General features: G+C 38.8%; 1 protein-coding gene across 2 annotated transcripts in view; it reads left to right on the top strand.

Moving 5' to 3' along the window:
* RALGAPA2 (Ral GTPase activating protein catalytic subunit alpha 2) overlaps nt 1-18,363 on the top strand; it is a 199,832-nt gene that overhangs the window by 19,403 nt on the left and 162,066 nt on the right. For both annotated transcript variants that reach the window (XM_089516358.1, XM_089516359.1), the window contains exons 2-6: nt 5,686-5,796; nt 9,291-9,340; nt 12,855-12,912; nt 13,438-13,481; nt 17,737-17,914. In XM_089516358.1, coding sequence (XP_089372484.1) covers nt 5,686-5,796; nt 9,291-9,340; nt 12,855-12,912; nt 13,438-13,481; nt 17,737-17,914 — 441 coding nt within the window. The remainder of the gene's footprint in view (nt 1-5,685; nt 5,797-9,290; nt 9,341-12,854; nt 12,913-13,437; nt 13,482-17,736; nt 17,915-18,363) is intronic.

Raw genomic sequence — 18,363 nt, 5'->3', positions numbered from 1 at the left:
TCGCTGCTACTGCTGCGCCGCTGCCGAGGAGCAAGGGATGGTGGGGGCTTTTGGGCCCCAGCTGGTCTCCTCCTCCCTGCTCTCGCTGCTACTGCTGCGCCGCTGCCGAGGAGCAAGGGATGGTGGGGGCTTTTGAGGCCCCAGCTGGTCTCCTCCTCCCTGCTCTCGCTGCTACTGCTGCGCCGCTGCCGAGGAGCAAGGGATGGTGGGGGCTTTTGGGCCCCAGCTGGTCTCCTCCTCCCTGCTCTCGCTGCTACTGCTGCGCCGCTGCCGAGGAGCAAGGGATGGTGGGGGCTTTTGAGGCCCCAGCTGGTCTCCTCCTCCCTGCTCTCGCTGCTACTGCTGCGCCGCTGCCGAGGAGCAAGGGATGGTGGGGGCTTTTGAGGCCCCAGCTGGTCTCCTCCTCCCTGCTCTCGCTGCTACTGCTGCGCCGCTGCCGAGGAGCAAGGGATGGTGGGGGCTTTTGGGCCCCAGCTGGTCTCCTCCTCCCTGCTCTCGCTGCTACTGCTGCGCCGCTGCCGAGGAGCAAGGGATGGTGGGGGCTTTTGGGCCCCAGCTGGTCTCCTCCTCCCTGCTCTCGCTGCTACTGCTGCGCCGCTGCCCCATTTTGAACTCAGTTTTGCACCAGTTGAAGTAAAGGGAAGTTGAAAGGGAAAGGTGGAAAAGAGAGAAACGAGGACATTTTAAAAGCAGCTGAAAAAGTGAGATGACAGAGGATTAGGAAGTGTCCCTGCCAAATTGGGACAGTTAGAGGGTTTGAGCCTGTGCACTTGTGACAAAGCTGGTGAATTTTTTTTCCATTAAAGATCTCAGAGGAATACAGGCTGCAAGCAATGGATATGGATAATACTATTACGTGTACTATTTATTGTAACAAAAACATATGGGTATATTGATCACAACTGTAGATCACCACACAAGAGATGAGGGAGGAATGAGGTGTCTCAAATGTCAGGTGAGGGAAAGTATAGAACAGCCTTAACTTGGAAAGTGAGACTAGAGTTCTATTCTATATGCTATGAAATAAAATGGTGTAGTGGTTTGAGCATTGGACTGTGACTCTGGAGATAATAATACAGTGGACCCTTGTTATACGCTGGGGTTTGGTTCTAAGATCCCCCGTGTATAACAAAGTCCATGTATGCTCAAGTCCCATTAAATATAATGACATAGCAAAATGGTGTCCCTAATAAAAAATGGAACATCAAGGTAAATTTATACTTTTTTGGAACATTTTCAAACCGTGTATGCTTGAATCCATGTATAAAAAATCCGTGTATAAGAAGGGCCGACTGTAATAATAATAAAGTTTATTTCTATCCCGCTTTTCCAATTTGATCAAAGCTGCGTACAAATTCATATAAAATACATAATAATCAGTACAATCAATAAAACAATATATAAAAACAGCATATAAAAAACTAATACTCAGCCAGCTGAGTGGGGGAATCCAGAAACATGTCACAGTTGATACCAAGATAGAGTGGAAAATAACCAAAGTCACATCTCATGGGGGGAAAGCTTGGGAAAAGAAGAAGGTTTTGAGATTCTTCTTAAAAAGGTCTAAAGACGTGGTGGAGCGGAGCTCATCAGGGAGATTGTACCATATTCTTGGGGCTGAGATGGAAAAGGCCCGTTGCAAGGTCCTCACATATTGCACAGTTGGGACCTCCAGCAAATTTTCCCCTGCTGACCTGAGTGTGCGGGGCGGATTATATGGGGAGAAACAGTCCTCTAAGTACCCTGGGCCCAAGCCATTTAGGGCTTTGTAGGTGATTACCAACACCTTTTATTGAGCCCGGAAGCAAATAGGCAGCCAATGAAGGTCTTTTAAGATAGCTGATATATGGTCTGACCTGGAACCACCAGCGACCAATCTCGCTGCCATATTTTGTACTAATTGAAGCTTCCGGGTTTGGTACAAGGGTTGCCCCATGTAGAGTGCATTACAGAAATCCAATCGAGAGGTTACCAGAGCATGTACTACAGTTTCAAGGTCCCCCCGGTCCAGGTAGGGTCGCAGCTGGCGTATCAGCCGAAGCTGATAACAAGCGTCTCTGACTGTCACATCTAGCTGAGATATCAGTTGGAGCGACAAGTCCAGAAGCACTCCCAAGCTGCGAACTGAGTCCTTCAGGGGGAGCGTGACCCCATTCAGCACAGGTGGGCAAATTCCACTATCCGGACCCAGGGAGCCTATCACCAGTACTTGCATTTTCTCTGGATTCAGGCTGAGTTTGTTTTCCCTCATCAGGTTCAAATCCTGGATTGGCAAGTCACATTCTCTCAGCCTCAGATGATAGTAATGGCAAACACTTCTGAATAAACCTGCCAAGAAAACCCCATAGGTTTTGCCTTAGGGTCGCCATAAGTTGGAAACAAAGGCAAACAAAAACCACAACAGTTTCAATCATGTTTGTAATGTTGATTATAGCTGATAATGCAACTTAGTAGGTTTAGGATAACTGTAGGACTGTGAATCTAATTAGAAATACTGTATGCCGATTGAGTTCAGTAATATTTACTTATATGTAAATCTATATCTGAGTTCAGCCTTAAGAAGATAAGCCAGAAGTGGAAATAATAGTTTAATGTAAGTGTGAAACACGTTTTTTTTATTTTCTCTTTCGTTATTTTTCATTTTTATTCAAATAGTATCATCAGATAAAGAGGCCAGAAAATAAGATAAGTTTCCATAAATAAATAAAGGGAGGGAAAGTCCTGCATTTCACCCAGATCATGATCACTAGAGGCGTCAGCTACTTCCTTAATTTCTTCTATTTTACTCTGATTCACTGATATACAGTAATGTAATTTCTCAGAGAAATCTCTCAGGGTGCATCTTCACTGTAGAAATAATGCAATTTGACACCATGTTAACTGCCATGGCTCCTTCCTACAGAATACTGGGACCTGTGGTTTTGTGAGGCACCAGCACTCTTTGGCAGAGAAGTCTAAAGACCTTGTAAAACTACAAATCCCAGGATTCTATAGGCTGGGGTGTACTTTGAGTGCCTTCAAGGTTCCCCAAAAATCTGGGGAAAGACCATTCTCATACTCATACTACTGTTCTCATACAGTCCGGAAAACTATACCACTTAAACTTAAACTATACCACTTAAACAGGGAACTACACCACTTAAAGTTGTGTCAAACTGTAGAGGCACCCTTAGTCTCCCTAGTCCTCTTCATGATAGAGCTGAGTGCAAATAGAAATTTCAATAGCTATTCCATTATTTTGTTTATAGTACTGTGCTAACTGAGACGAAGTACTGTCTGTCTCCTTTTATATTAAAGAGATATGAATTATTCAGTCTGTTCTGTTGGGTTTATATAAGAACACTGAATGTATTAGCAGGGCTTCTTCTAACCGTCAGGAGAAATGCTAGTATATTGTAGAAATGCTTTCTTTCAATACTCCTGCTCTGACACTCTTGCTTGGGATCTATCAATTCCTTTTGCCCCTGTCATTAGGAACTTGGCTTTCTGCCTCATCTGGCAGTGCCCACTTAGCAGATGTTATGGGGTGTTTGTTTTGATCTTGTTCTATGATTTGCCTCTACATTTTTGTCTATGCCAGGGTCACCAACAAGTATTTTTTTCTGCACCAAACAAGATTGACTGGACTAATCTTACCTTGGCACTGTTTGTCCGCTTCTTGATCTTGGGATTAATTGTATGGCTCTCACCTCAGAGCTTCTTTGGATTGTTTGTAGACTAAGTTTTATACCTGAGCTTTCAGTTCTGGGGCTAGTTAATAAACAATTTATTGCATCCTTTTATTGTCATTGCCATTTTGTTCTATATCCCTCTAGCTTCTTAATTCTAAAATACCAAGCATTTTCAGCTGACTTGTCATATAGAAACTTGCACTGGTTACAAATGATTTTGAGAATTGTTTACAGAATACATACGACTAGAAGATAACAGCTTTAAGGAAAGCACTGAGGTAACCAGTGGGAAAGATAGTTTTGTTGGAAACATGAGACAATAAAGCATGTTTATTTTTCACTTCTGCAGTATTCACTATGAGGGTTTAAATGAGCGGCTTTGATTAAAAGAATGCTTTGATACACTAGAATTTTGTTAAAGTAAAGATTGTATTTTGTTTGTTGTCAAAATAGTACTGGGATTTTTTTATATATCTGTAGCGAAAAGTAATACTACTGTATTTTGATGTCCTAGTAATACAGTGAATTATCAACCTTGTATGTAGGCTTTCCTTTGAACTTGAATCCTGTTACGTGATTAATGTGATACAATTAAGAGGATACTATTGCTAGGTTGCATATGAAAGCTTGGTGTAATCCAACCAACTGAGAGAGCACACTGTTTGAAGGGGGACTTGGCCTCTAATCTATAGAAGCCCACCTAGTTTTCCATGCACCATTTTGCATCCCTCAATGGAGTAACACTAATGACATGGGTCAATGCAGTGCAGTTCCTCCTTTAGTTTTCCGGACTATATGCAAATAGTAGTATGAGTATGAGAACAGTCTTTCCTCAGATTTTTGGGAAACCTTGAACGCACTCAAAGTACACCCAGCACAATGGGAGAATGGCTTCTATCTGCTGAAGTGAGCTCTGGGCGGTTTTGGCATTTGACATTAAAACAGACTAAGGCAATTTTAGAAACAAATGTCTTGCCTAAGAAACTGAAGACTGAAACACTCTGTTATCCATAAAATATAGCTTCTCTGCTTTGGTCACTTTATCAGAGGAAAACACCTTTGAAATAGATCAATTCAGGTTAACTTTGGCATAAAATAGGTCAAAATAGGGATGACAGTAAATGTGGAAATCTGGAAACCACAGCCACTGAAGAAAAGAAAACAAGGAAACTGCCTGTCATGTAAGCCATCATTCATTTCATTATTCAGTAATACATTATCTACAAATGAAAATTGTGTAGCCAAGGTCAGGTGGATAACTATGCCAGCATAGTCCTGCATAGTCTAAGGTGGTAGTAGCCATATGAGAAGATAGCAGCATAGCTATAGTGAAGGAAGGCAGGAAAAGCCCAGTGGGATGGGAGGAGAAGTATGCCAACTCTCAAGTAATGTGTTCCTTCAGATAATGGCCCATGGCACAGGTGAGTGTCCAGGCAAGCTTATCCAGAGCACTTTCCCTCTAAGAAATGCTTTCAGTCCCAAAAAGAAGCCAAGAATCAGAGAAATAGGCTGTTTGAAGACAGCACCTTCCACTGCAGCTGCTGGGAACTGCTTTCATAAGTGCAGAGAAAGTATAACTGGATCCCAGCCTGTATATTTATGCTGTGAACATAAGTTTGAGAAACATGGATGGTCACTGAGCATAATTTTATATGCTGTAAAGGAGAGGCATCTGTATACAGTATAATCTATTTTGCAGTCCTGTGGCAATCTTGTGCAGTCTTCTGAAGGGAAGAAACAGTAAATCACAATAAAGTGTCTTGAAGAAGCATGAGCACCAGAAAATGTGAATGAGAGAACCAAGCTTTGTATTAAACTGCGAGTCCTGAATACATCCTTTCCCCCTTGCCTACCATGTATTGCCCACAGTGGATTATTGCTATTAACGCTTCTAATGCTCCTTTCCTGTTACCTTACTTTCCTATTGAGCTTTTAATTTAATACTAAATATGTATGTTGATAATAACATTTTCACACAACATTCTGCTTTTTAAAACACTTTTGTTTTTTACAGATGCCGTGGATGGAAGTGAACTTAAACATTTTTTTGAGATTAACTATTCTCAGATTTATTTTATCTTCTATGAAAATTTCATAACACTGGAAAGTACCTTGAAACAAAAAGGTAAGCATTTTTGGATGGATTTTTTTTTGTTTATGTTTTCGTTGTTTAATTTTTCTCTACATATGTTTTTTTCTAAGTCCGAAAGCATCTTCTCCATATGTCTCAGGGATGTCGGGCATCAGTAAGGCAAAATGCTAGAAGCTGGGAAAACCCAGGAAATCTGAACAGCAAGTGTCTGCAATGTAATGCTATATAAGCATTTGGAGGATTTATTTATTTATTTTGCAGTTTTTCAGTTAGTCCTTCAACATTTGGCTTTGGGCCTTTTGCTATGTGGCTTAAGCTAGATGGCTTGGCTAGTGGAACTATTCATTTTACTAATTTATACCTAATTTTCTTGTTTATCTAGGTCATTTTGAATTCTGTCTCTATCTTCTGTTGGCCAGCCCTCCCAATTTTGTGTCATCTGCCAACATGATAAGGGTTCCCACCATTCTGTCATCTAGGTCACTGATAAACATGTTGAAGACTAATGGCCTAGGACAGAACCCCGAGGCACTCCATTCGAGACCTCCTTCCAGACTGAAGCACAGCCACCCATGACAATACTTTGAGCATGGTTTTCCAACCAATTATAGATCCATATGATAGTGTTTCCATCTATTCCATATTTAATCAGTTTACTAATCAAAATATTATGGGGGTGCTTATTGAATGCTTTGCTGAAATTCAGATAAATTATGCTTCCCACCATCTACTAAACTAGTGACCTAATTTAAAAAAAAAAGATATAAGATTAGTTTGGCAGGATAGTTTCTTGACAAAACTCATGGTGGCTCCTGTTAATCACTACAGCAGTTGGGTGTCATCCACATACTGATAGCACTGAAGCTCCAAACTCTGGACAGTCTCTCCCAGTGGTTTCATTTATTTGTTAAATAGCATGCTAAAGGCTCCAGTAAACTAGAAAATGTGAAAGTAATAATAACTCTACAGAATTACTATAGGTGGAAATATCAGGTAACATTAATTTTGGATTGAGGAGATAACTGTTATCTCCTGACCAACACATAGAAACTGATGGTGAGATGGGCAGAGAAATCAGGTAGGCAGCTGAAGCAAAAAGTGGTGTTTAAAAGATTGATCTGAAGTATCCTCAGGTTAATCGTGGCAAAGATCAGGTTGACTTTTAAATCAGGTTTCAAAAATCAGGTCATTTATGGCAAACACAGGGCCTATACAGACAGGTCAAAATAAAGCTGCTTCGGGTCACTTTGGAGGTATGCTGTTTAGCCATTCACTCAAAACCACAAGGTTGCGAGTTCAAGACCAGCAAAAGGGCCCAAGCTCGACTCAGGCTTGCATCCTTCCAAGGTCGCTAAAATGAGTACCCAGACTGTTGGGGGCAAATTAGCTTGCTTGCTAATTAGCTTACTTGCTGTTCACCGCTATGATCTTTGGAATAGCGGTATATAAATAAAACAAATTATTATTATTATTATTATTATTATTATTAGATGACACACGCATCTTAAGAGGCCGGAAGCTGCACCAAATCTGTGCTCCACTCCTTAGGACTGGAACGTGACTTTGGCGCAGCTTCTGACCTCTTAGGATGCATGCATCATTTAAACAGCATACCTGTCTGTTCAGGCTCACAGAAACATTTACAATTCAGTAATTAGGTCTTGACATAACCCTTAACTATGGTTTAGCATTATGTGCACAAGCTGAAGTGAACCTTGATTCTACAAACTGGTCATATCCCTTTCTTTTTGCACATTGGGGGAAATCAGAAGCATCCTTTTCCAGTTTCAACTAGAGTTTCTGTTATGTCTAAACATGGCAAATTCTGTTTAGTTAAGGTTTAGGTAGCTCAGACATATCAGGATCAACCATGGGTGATTATTTTAACTTATCTGAGCTACCTGATTCTATTTCCTCCGTTTTGATATAACAGAACTCTGGTTAGTCTAACACTGGAAGGAGAGACTTCTGATATCTCCTGATATACAAAAGAGGATGAACCAGGATCAAGTATAAATAAGTATATTGTGGCTCTTGAATCTAATGCTAGACTTTGAATCTCATGCACAGGGAAAGGTATTGTGTGGTTCTGCAGGTGGTTCTGAGTTGCAACTCCTAGCATTCTTCAGCACTGGCTATGTTGTCAAGGGCTACTGGGAGTTGCAGTCCAATAAAACATAGTCAGCACTCCATATTCATGGATTCTACATCCATGGCTTCAACCATCCACTGCTTGAAAATATTTTTAAAAGGAAAAGAAAGAAATCCCAAAAAGCAAACATTCCTTTTGCCATTTTATATAAGGATCATCATTTTACTACACATCATAGATAATGGGATGTGAGCATCTGTGGATTTTGATATCCATGCAAGGAGTATCCTGGAACCAAACCCCAGTAGATATCAAGGGTCCACTGTATGACAGGTCACATAACTGTCAGGGAGTACCTGTCTGTTGGAAAGTAACCCAGAAAATCCAACACAGTCGCACATGATTCACAAGAGGAAACTTCTTGAGAATCAGGATACTAGTAATCAATTAAAAGGAAGCTGAACGGATCAAACCTTTCCAAGACAGTTGGAGATTATTTTAAAACCACAATAAAAGTAGTTGGCCCTCAGTATCCATAGAAGACTGCAAGAACAGAGGGAGGACTGTATATCAGAGATTGGTAAAAGTGTCCATAAATCTTGAGCGTGCCAGGCAGCAAGGATGTTTCCTTTAAAAGGTAGAAATGTAATCCAAATGAGAAGGGGCATTTTTTTTAAAAGGATCACTGTACAAACTCTTGCAAAATAAATGTAAACTGATAGTAAGTAAAATTTAAAAAGATAATTTGAATAAAAAATGCAGTTTGACACAACTTTAACTGTGATGGCTCCCTCCTATGGAATCCTTGGATTTGTAGTTTGTTGTGGCACCAGAGCTTTCTGACAGAGAAGGCTAAATATCTCACAAAACTACAAATCCCAGAATTTCATAGCATTGAGCCATGGCAGTTAAAGCGTTGTCAACCTGCATGATTTCTGCAGTGCAGATTGAACCTTAGTGTAGTATAATTGTTGGTTCACGGCCATTCTAGCCAGACATCTGCTTATCTTTCCAAGTTTCCTTGGACTTGTAAACCATCTTTCCACCTCTACTAAACAGCCCCCAATTTTCCCAAATATTATCTGTGGTACATCCTGTTTCTCTTTTTAGCCTCTTGTATTGCACAGTTTCCCTTCTTACTTTGGCTTGCTCCCCATTCCACTACTCTTTCCCAACTACACACACTCATCCTGTCCTTAGGGCAGCTCAGGCTATAAAAAAACCTAGATACAGACTAATTCTTTTCTGACAATGATGCTCTTACTTACTAAACTCTTGTGAATTCCCAAACATCGTTATGGATTTGTATATTCAGGTTAGTTTATGATTGAACGCTAATATTTGTGTGGGATTTTATTGTCAAAGTGATACATGGTCTACATGCATAATGACAGGGAACATTTTTCTCTTCCTCCCCCCCCCCCCCCCAAAACAGGGAATAAATCTCAAAGAGAGGAGCTGGACTCCATTCTTTTTCTTTTTGAAGTAAGTTATCACATTTCAATATTTGTGCAAGTATTCAGTATTGGCAAGAAGAAAATTTATGTAGATTTCTATCTCTGACTTTTGAAACACTGCTAATTAATTGTGTGAAGGGTGGCCTGTTCTTTCTGTGTATATGTCTTATCCCTCCCACTCCATAATGAAAATTAACTGTCCCCTCTTCATGGCTGGCATAGCAGAGGACCTGTTTTTGAATACATTGGAGGAATTGGGACTTTAGGATCCCTTAGATACTTCATTCTGATATCTCCCTTGGCACTCATCCCTTACTTGATTTCTTGCAGTGCCTTTGCTGGCTTTTGACTGAATTTAATATTGGGCCTTCAATATATTCTTCGAAAAGAAATTATTTGCAAATAATGAATGCAATAGTAATCTAAACTTCTAGAAGACATTTTAGTTAAGTCTTTGTGGTAAAGCCTTATAATTTAGTGTGTGAGTTAAAGCACAAACACTAATCGTCATGTTTTCTTTCTTCTCCCCAAAATCTGTTGGTTTAGGTAACTATTGGAGTAGCTTCGCAAAATGTTACTTTTCAGTTAAAACTAAAAGAAATTTTATCTGACTTGAAAACTTATTTCCAGCTTTATGAAAAATAACTGATTAATAGTAGTATTCTTTAAATAGTATCAGAATTGGCCTTTTGAGAGGAGTTGTAAACCAGACTGAGAAGTCCTTCAGAGAGAATGAAGAAAGTAGAAACAGTGTAAATGTCATCTGGATTAAACACTTACATTTGCAAGCCATAGGAGATTAAATTAATTGGTTGTTTAGTTGGCATATTTCATCCTGTGTCAGCAGGAATAAAAGCTTTCTCCATGCTCTGTTCTAATTAGTTAAATAGTTAATTAGCATTATTAATGCTTGACACCTGGAGTCAGAATTTAACTACAGCCCAGATCAGTAAACATGTTTTAAGTATTGGATTTACATAATTATTGTATTTTTGGAGCTCTTGCTGCTGTTTGCGTAAAATTGAATCCTAGCAGAACCTCATGAATCAGCTTTAAACATCTTAGCTTTTGTAAATGAAGAATTCTTTTCTTTAAAAAATTGCGCATCATTTTCATAGAGCACAATAGTCATGGAAAGTAAAGGGCATCCTCAAGTCTCCTTCAAGTGAAGTTCATCATCCTGGAAGGAGAAAGAGAGAGATATTACTGAACAGCAATGGATTCCCCAAGGAAAAATGTGCATCAGCAGGGGAATAAATTTGTGGTGCCCTCATCCCTTGCTTGTCATCCAGAACTGGACACAGGATTCCAGGCAAGGCCTAACCAAAGCAGAATAGAGTGGCACTATTACTTCCCTTGATCTAGACATTTGCCATCTATTGATGCAGCCTAGAATCACATTGGCTTATTTAGCTGCTGCATCACACTGTTGACTCATGTTCAACTTGTGGTCTACTAGGACTCCTAGATCCCTTTCACGTTTAGCCTCATTAAGCCAAGTGTCCCCCATCCTATATCGATGCATTTCATTTTTTCTGCCTAAGTACAGTACCTTACATTTCTCCCTGTTGAAATTCATTTACCATATATACTCGTCTATAAATATAAAAATTTATGCCCCAAAATTGACCCCAAAATCCCAAGCTGACTTATTTACGGGTCAGTATAGCAATGTGATAGCAGCGCCTTCAGATTTCTCCATGCAGTTGTTGTTGTTGTTGTTGTTATTATTATTATTATGCTTTATTTATATAGCGTTGTAGCAGAGCAGTTTATTTCTCTCTTGAGCCAAGCAGAAAGAGTCCTGAGTGATTAATGGCTGTTAGACAAACCAACAGAGTCCCTCTCCTGCCTGTGCTGGCCTTTGCTGTCTGGGTGAAGGCTGAAACCAAAGTTGAAACAACTGCTGAAGCACTCTGGCTTTCACATTTCCCCCTGCTTGGCACCAACTATTCTTTGATAGCCACACACCAACTATCTAATGTGTCCCAAGCCTAAAAGACGTCTTGATCTTGGTAGTGTTTTCAATGTGTTTCTGAAATCACTTCAAACAGCTGCTTGCTGAAACAAAGGAATACATTTATTTATAAGTCAGGCTGAATACAGTATCTATTTTAGTGGATACTGTATAAATACTTTATTAGTTACACAGTTTAACAGTTTCTTTAGCTTGTCTTTGTAATTGTTTCTTTGTGGCTTTATATATGTTTTCTTACAGACTAAGTTCTCACAGAATCTTAATTAAACTTTTGCATCTTATAATCCTTTTGGTTACCCGCGACTCCACTAGTACCAATCACTATGTCTCCTGCAAGACACTACAACAATTTAATTAAGGACACTCTTTGTCCCTTTCTTGGGTACCTAAAACCTTTTCTAACTGTCCCTAACAGCAGCCTAACCTAGCCTTAATGGCTCTTCACCTCTCAGGGCATCAGCATCTTCAAACCTGCGCCTCTCTCTTATATACTCACTCCTGGGAGCAGCACCCAACTTTTCCTGACTTCTCTCCCATTGGCTAGTGTCACAATTGTCTCCACACATGGGTCTTTGCACTATATGCCTTGTTCCCTCTATAAACACACCAAGCTGGCTCTGTTTATTAAATACCACAATGCAAGAGCTCATGTTTCATTGTATTCTCCATCTAGTAGTATACCTAGGAAAATAGTGTTTTGTTTTAGCAGCATGTAGGCTAATACTACCTTTAGATGAAAACAGACTTCAGTGCAACTCTTGGTTTGGTTTTCCTTTTGTGACCTTCTTTTTACCTGTGCACAAACACACATATCTGTTTCAGAATCTAGTATGCCCACAATTGTGGAAAACTAGCAATCTAGAAGAAGTGTCTAGTAAACCATTTAGTAACATATGGTTAGTGCCTCAGTTTTTGACAAGCTTCCAAAGAAAAATATCTTACAATTGTAGTTTAGCCATGTGCATTTCCTGTGCAGATTAATGAATAAAAGATGTTGTTATGGGCTATGGCAAACAGCCTGTACCTGACGTAAGTAGGGCACAAACTGTGTAAAAATAAAATCCTGCAGTTACTGTTTAGCAGTAGTTTCTTAGTAGTGCTAGGGGTAGATCTAGATTATGTGTGAATCGTTGCTAATTTTGATTGGCTTTGAAATTCACTCTTTTTTACTCTATAATATACATTTCTCTCAAGTTGCCTAAATCCAGCTATTTATAGTGCTGTATTTATGTGGGACAAGCACACATTCAATTCCTGCCTGATTTAAAATACCTACTGTAATAGTGGCCATTGAATAGTTTTATACTGTTACAAATGCCAGAGGTGTGGTTTCTAGTAAGTTTTTGGAGTGAAGTTTCTAGCAACATTTTGATACTTTTCAGTCCAAGAGATCCTTTCCATGTCATCAGGAAAGCTTACTAATGAAAAAAAAAAGGTTTATTTCTCAATGATGACCAACTCTCATCTCCTCCAAAAGAAACTTCTTTGTTCTTAAGTGATGATATAAGCTAGAAGCCACTGTGAATCTATATAATATAAATATGAATGATCTTGTTTTCTTCAGAAAATATTACAACTGCTACCAGAAAGAATTTTCTATCGGTGGCATTTCCACAGCATAGGTAAGTGTGCTTGATGTTTGACTTTAGGTTGTTTTTTTACAGCCACCAAAGGGAGGTCTGAAGAAGGACACATCACCTTATCCAAAATCCTTCCAGCTTAGCCTGGAAGGGCAGAGTAGAAATGTTGCCTTCACTTTGTTTCTGTTCAGGATTTTTAAAAATCTGAACTGTTTCCCTCCTGGCAATTGTCATATCTGGAATTGGCATTCATTTCCTTCCATGATGTCCAGAAACAGTATGTGACAAAGAGGCAAACACCTCAGAAGTTTCCACAATGATGGGAGAGTGAGGCATTTGAGGTTCACTGTTTTCTTCTGAAGAAAAAGGTGCCAATCTGTTTTGTGGTCCCTGAATCATATGCCCTCCAAGAGATCATAGAATTGCATCCTTAGTTTATTTCGCTATGTTTGCCTTTGACTATATCTATTTAAGATGTAATGGCCATACCAGATATTTATTAATTAAAAATGTCTTCAAATATTTTGAAATTTCCTAATATAGTTTTCTTTATTTTCTTTATTTCAGGATCTGTGTTAAAGAAACTATTGCACACTGGAAACTGTCTTAAGGTATTTTATCTGATTTTTAAAAAATTATTATTTTTATAAACACCCTGCTTATTTCTGCTTAAAAGAAGAGTAGTTCTCCTTGTTGTATGGCATTTGAGAGAAGAAGTTGTGGTAGGATGCCAAGGAGTTTTTTAGCTCATGTGCCCCATAACTGGGAAACTGCTGTAGATGTAATTTCCCAGTACCCCATTCTTCAGTGCCTCAGAAACCCTTTAATTTGGGGTGCTGCCAGGCTGAAAAGGTAGATTTTTTGCAGATGGCATTGTGAGACATAGCTTTGATGACTGAACTCCATTATTACAGTTATGCCTCTGGAAGATCCATAGTTTTTCACTGTGCAAGTGTTCTTATTTACCAGACACACTTGTAATCCTACTGCATTAATCCAGCAACCTTTTCTAAAACACCTGTGGGAAAACTTGCTAAGCAGACTTGTGGCTTTCTGTGACTAAACTAAACTGGCAATGGTAATACTTGATAGCAGCATATATCCATGGCATGAAACTAAATTAGAATGGACCAGATGCTAGGTTTGTAAATCTTCCTAAAGGGTTCCCAGCACTCTCATGGGAATATAACATTTGGTCTTCCTTCATGAGCATTACTTAACATTAATAAGTAAGGAAGTGGAAGAAATCAGCAGCTGCTCAGTATGTTAATACCTAAATTACATTTGAAGACTTCTGATTTTCCAGCAATTAATGTTTTCAGATATTCCTCCCAATGTTTTAAATAGCAACATGTTCAAAAAGTTAATCTTTAATATCCTGATTTTTATAGAACTTGATCCCTTGGCTGAGCTGAGGTATATGTTTAAGTCTTTCTAACACTCTTTGTCACACTCTACCTGTGACATATAACCTCTCTTCAGCTCAAGTACTTTGCCATTTTTCCTGAGGCCCTCATTTATTTGTTGTTCCGTCAATTCAGTGTCACTTCTCTTCTTACTGCTCCAATTTTTCTTCTTAGATATCTCAATTTCCATGTCTTTAATATGTTGTGTTCATGCAAAGTGATTCAATCAAATCTTTCCCTCTATAGTTGATGTTCCAAACCAGTTACAAATTTAAAACTGGAGAATTTCCCTGCCTCCCCTCCTTTTATTTTGGGTAATGACAATCTACAATAGAATTTAATAAAATGCAATAAAATTCATCAAAATTCAATTAAACTATAAAAAGTAAAACAGAGATTCCCCACTTTTAATGCAACCAATAGACTAAGTAGCTAATAGAGAGCAATCCCCTTGATAAAACCTGATGAATGACTAGTTCTTAAGATTTCACATTCTGTTAAAGCCTTAATTAAATCCATATCCTGGGATATTGACAGTTATAAAAAGTACTGTACTAGACATCTAATGTTTCTAGTGTATTGGCCTTAGAGTAATTGTGGACTATTTGAAGACAGCCTGTACGCTCTTCCATGTTACAAAGAATCAAGAGAATGACTAAAGCTTTTGCGTTGTTGACCTGCCATGTCCTTTAACACTACGAGTTCAGCCTGTGGATAAGTCTTCAATTTTCAAATGTCTCCATACTGTGTGTCATAAAAATTACAATAACCTTTCACATATAATGAAATAACCTAGGAATACGCAGAGGTCTTGTAAGCAGTCTTGGCATGGTCAGCTACTGCAAGATTGGCAAGAATCTGAGTAGTAGTAGTAGTAGTTCAGCTTTTTATACAAGTGCCGCAAATGGCCTTGAAATAATCTTTAGCCCTGAGTTTAATAAACATATTCTGTGTTGTTGTTGTTTTTTTCATTTGTTGTGTTGTAGATGTTGTATAGGTTTTCTTTCTTTCATGATTTGAGCTATGGTCTGTAATGTATTGCTGCTATGCAATATTTTTTATTTTATGTTGATATTTTATTTCATTTATATGCTGCCTTTCTCCCATTATGGGATCCTAGGAGGCTTACAAAGGTACAAAGCAAGACTACCTAATACCTTGATAATAAAGAATTTTAAACACAATTAAACAATCATCACATTAAAACACCATTAATTTTTAAAAATTACAGTATAAAATCAGTTTTTAAAAACAACAATAAAGTTAAAAATACAGCACACAAACCACATAAAACAAACCATATAAAACTCTCTCAGTCACCAATTAATCATCTAATGGTTGATTTTTCTGCTGGCAAAAGGCGAGCAGAAAGGGGATCAGCTAAGTCTCCCATGGAAAGGAATTCTACAGACTGGGAGCAGCTGCTGAAAAGACTCCCCCATGTCTTCACCAGATAGGCATGTGATGATGGTGGGACTGATAGGAAGCATCCCCTGAGATCTTAACACTCTGGCAGTTTTGCATTTGTTGTTATTTGTTGTCAAACTGACTTTGCCTTATGGCCCCCTTTGAATGAGAGTCTGCCAAGATCTCTGGTCATCAGCTGCCCTGATCATGTCTGGTAAATTCAGAGAAGCCAAGGCGTCCTTGATTGAGTCAATCCATCTATAGTGCAGCCATCCTCTTTTCCTACTGCCTTTTGCTTCACCAGGAGTTATTGTCTTTTCCAGTGAGTCATGTTCTCTCATGATATGTCCAAAGCACAAAAGCCTCAACTTACTCATCTTCACTTGCAGTGAGAGTTCAGTCTTCATTTGCTGTAGGACCCATTAATTTGTTCTTTTAAGCAGTCCATGGTATCTGTAGACCTCTTCTCCAGCACCGCGTTTCAAATCAATTGGTTTTTCTGCTTGTCAGCTTTCTTGACTGTTCAGCTTTTACAACCATACATAGAATTCAGAAGTACTATGTCCTGGATGATTCAGGTTTGATACTCAGGTTGATATTATTCAGGTAAACTAGTCCCAGCTTCTGCCAACCTAGCAGTTCAAAAGCATGTAAATGCAAGTAGATAAATAGATACGGTGGGAAGGTAAACAGCATTCTGTGCAGTCATGCTGGCCATATGATCACAGAGGAGTCTCTGATAACACTGTCTCTTCAGCGTAGTAACAGAGATAAGCACCACCCCCTATGGTCGGACTCAACTTGACAGCCTTGTCAATGGGGAATACCTTTACCTTTACCGTTTCATATTTCTTTACACTTGAGGATCTTACCTCATGCCTTTACATCTGCCTTTCAAAGTCTTAGTTGTCTTCCGATTTCTTGACTGGAATCTCCATTTTGATTCATGACTGAGCTACAGCATCCCGATCAGAGCAGATATGAGTAATTTTGTTTATGTAGTGTCTGTCAGATGCTTTACTGTGGGCTGCTGAGTGGACTTTCTTCCCTTCTTGTGGGACTATTAAAAGTGGTCTCAAACTGGATTATTTCTGCACTGTGTTTTGGACCTTAGTTTGAGAAATACTACTTTTGAGAGCATCCTCCCTAGGGAATACATATACTGTATTTACTAAACTGTATACACTAACTTCAATCATCATGAACCAGTGGAACTTTCTTTTCCTCCAAAGTACTGGCAGATAAAATCCCTTTTGTATGATTCCACTTAAATGATCCAAGAATTGCTTTTCTGCTTCCCATATGTATTTATTTATTATTTATTTGGCTTTGGATATTGATTCTACTGAATAGAACACCTAGACATTTTAATCTATAGGATCTTAATGAAATGAACTTTAGATTTAACCAAATGAACCTTAGATTTATATAAGCTCTGTTCAGATGATTCTGCAAGAGTGGTTTAGAACATCAGACAGCTGCTATGGATGTAAATGCCACTCTACCCTTGCTCTTCTGTATAGTTTCTCTTCTCTACTACTGGGCTGTGATCTTGATAGTTTGGTAGCTACCTAGTGCTAACTTCAAAGCTATTGTCTGAATTACATTTCTGATCATGGTCTCAATGTAAGTATTAGTAATTGGTTGTTTGAGTCAAACATTAAAGAAAATTATAGTTATAGTCAAATCCCCAAAATACAGGAGAGAAAGCAACATGTTTCCAGTCCAAGCCATGGTTCAGAGAGCTATATTTGTGTTGAACTGATGTTTTAACTCTCAAAAGTGTGATAGTAACTCTTGCAGGGCATTATAGATGCTAGATGATACATAAGTGTATATACTGTACAATTAATCATGCAAGCATTGATATCTTGTGGTGAAGATATATTATAGAGATTTCCTATATATATGGTTTTGTGCCCTGATAATCTATCTTTTAAGGCAACTGAGATAAAGTCCTTTTCAAAGATGTTAGGCAATTTAGTGTTTTCTCAGTATTGCTGGATTTTTTTAAAAAAATTATATTGCTTTCTAAAATATGCCTTCTTTTTAGATAAGATGTGAAGGAATCCGGTTATTTCTTCTCTGGCTGCAAGCTCTCCAGACCAATTGTGCAGAAGAGCAGCTATTAACTTTTGCTTGCCTTGTGCCTGGTTTTCCTGCAGTGATGTCTTCAAGAGGTCCATGTACACTGGATACTATTATTAGCGCTCCTTCCAGTCTTCCAGATGGTTAGTTCTTCTGCTCTTCAGATTTTATCACAGGTTTTTAGAGGAGGAAAGTTGCTTTATACTTCCTTAGTTGGTCTGTCATATCACTAAATAAATTGTAATCAATTAATCAGAGGAATTTTAATAAACTTGTTACTAGATTAAATCAGTATGAATTTGTATATGAGAAAAATAACAATAGTTCTAATGTAGCATCCCCGAATCTAATACCTTCTAAATATGTTGTATGTGTCCACTCTATTTTGATTCAGTCTAGTGGGTTCCGAGGCAATTCCTATTGCTAGCTTCTACATGCAGAGATCTATTTCTGCACCAGGGCATCTGCAGCGGGGTCATAGAAGGGTGTGTTTTATTACAATTTGGATATACAATATGACGGGTAAACCAGGGACCCAAAAGCTTAGGGTAACAAGGGGTTTGGGGAGGAGGGTTGTTTTTAATTTGTAAGT

The sequence above is a fragment of the Sceloporus occidentalis genome, unplaced genomic scaffold (assembly GCF_023333645.1).
Source record: "Sceloporus occidentalis isolate IW3139 unplaced genomic scaffold, rSceOcc1.0.p SCAF_3, whole genome shotgun sequence".
NCBI classification, from domain to species: Eukaryota; Metazoa; Chordata; class Lepidosauria; order Squamata; family Phrynosomatidae; genus Sceloporus; species Sceloporus occidentalis.
Note: the sequence above shows the minus strand (reverse complement) of the source record. Positions and strands in the feature narration are given on the sequence as shown.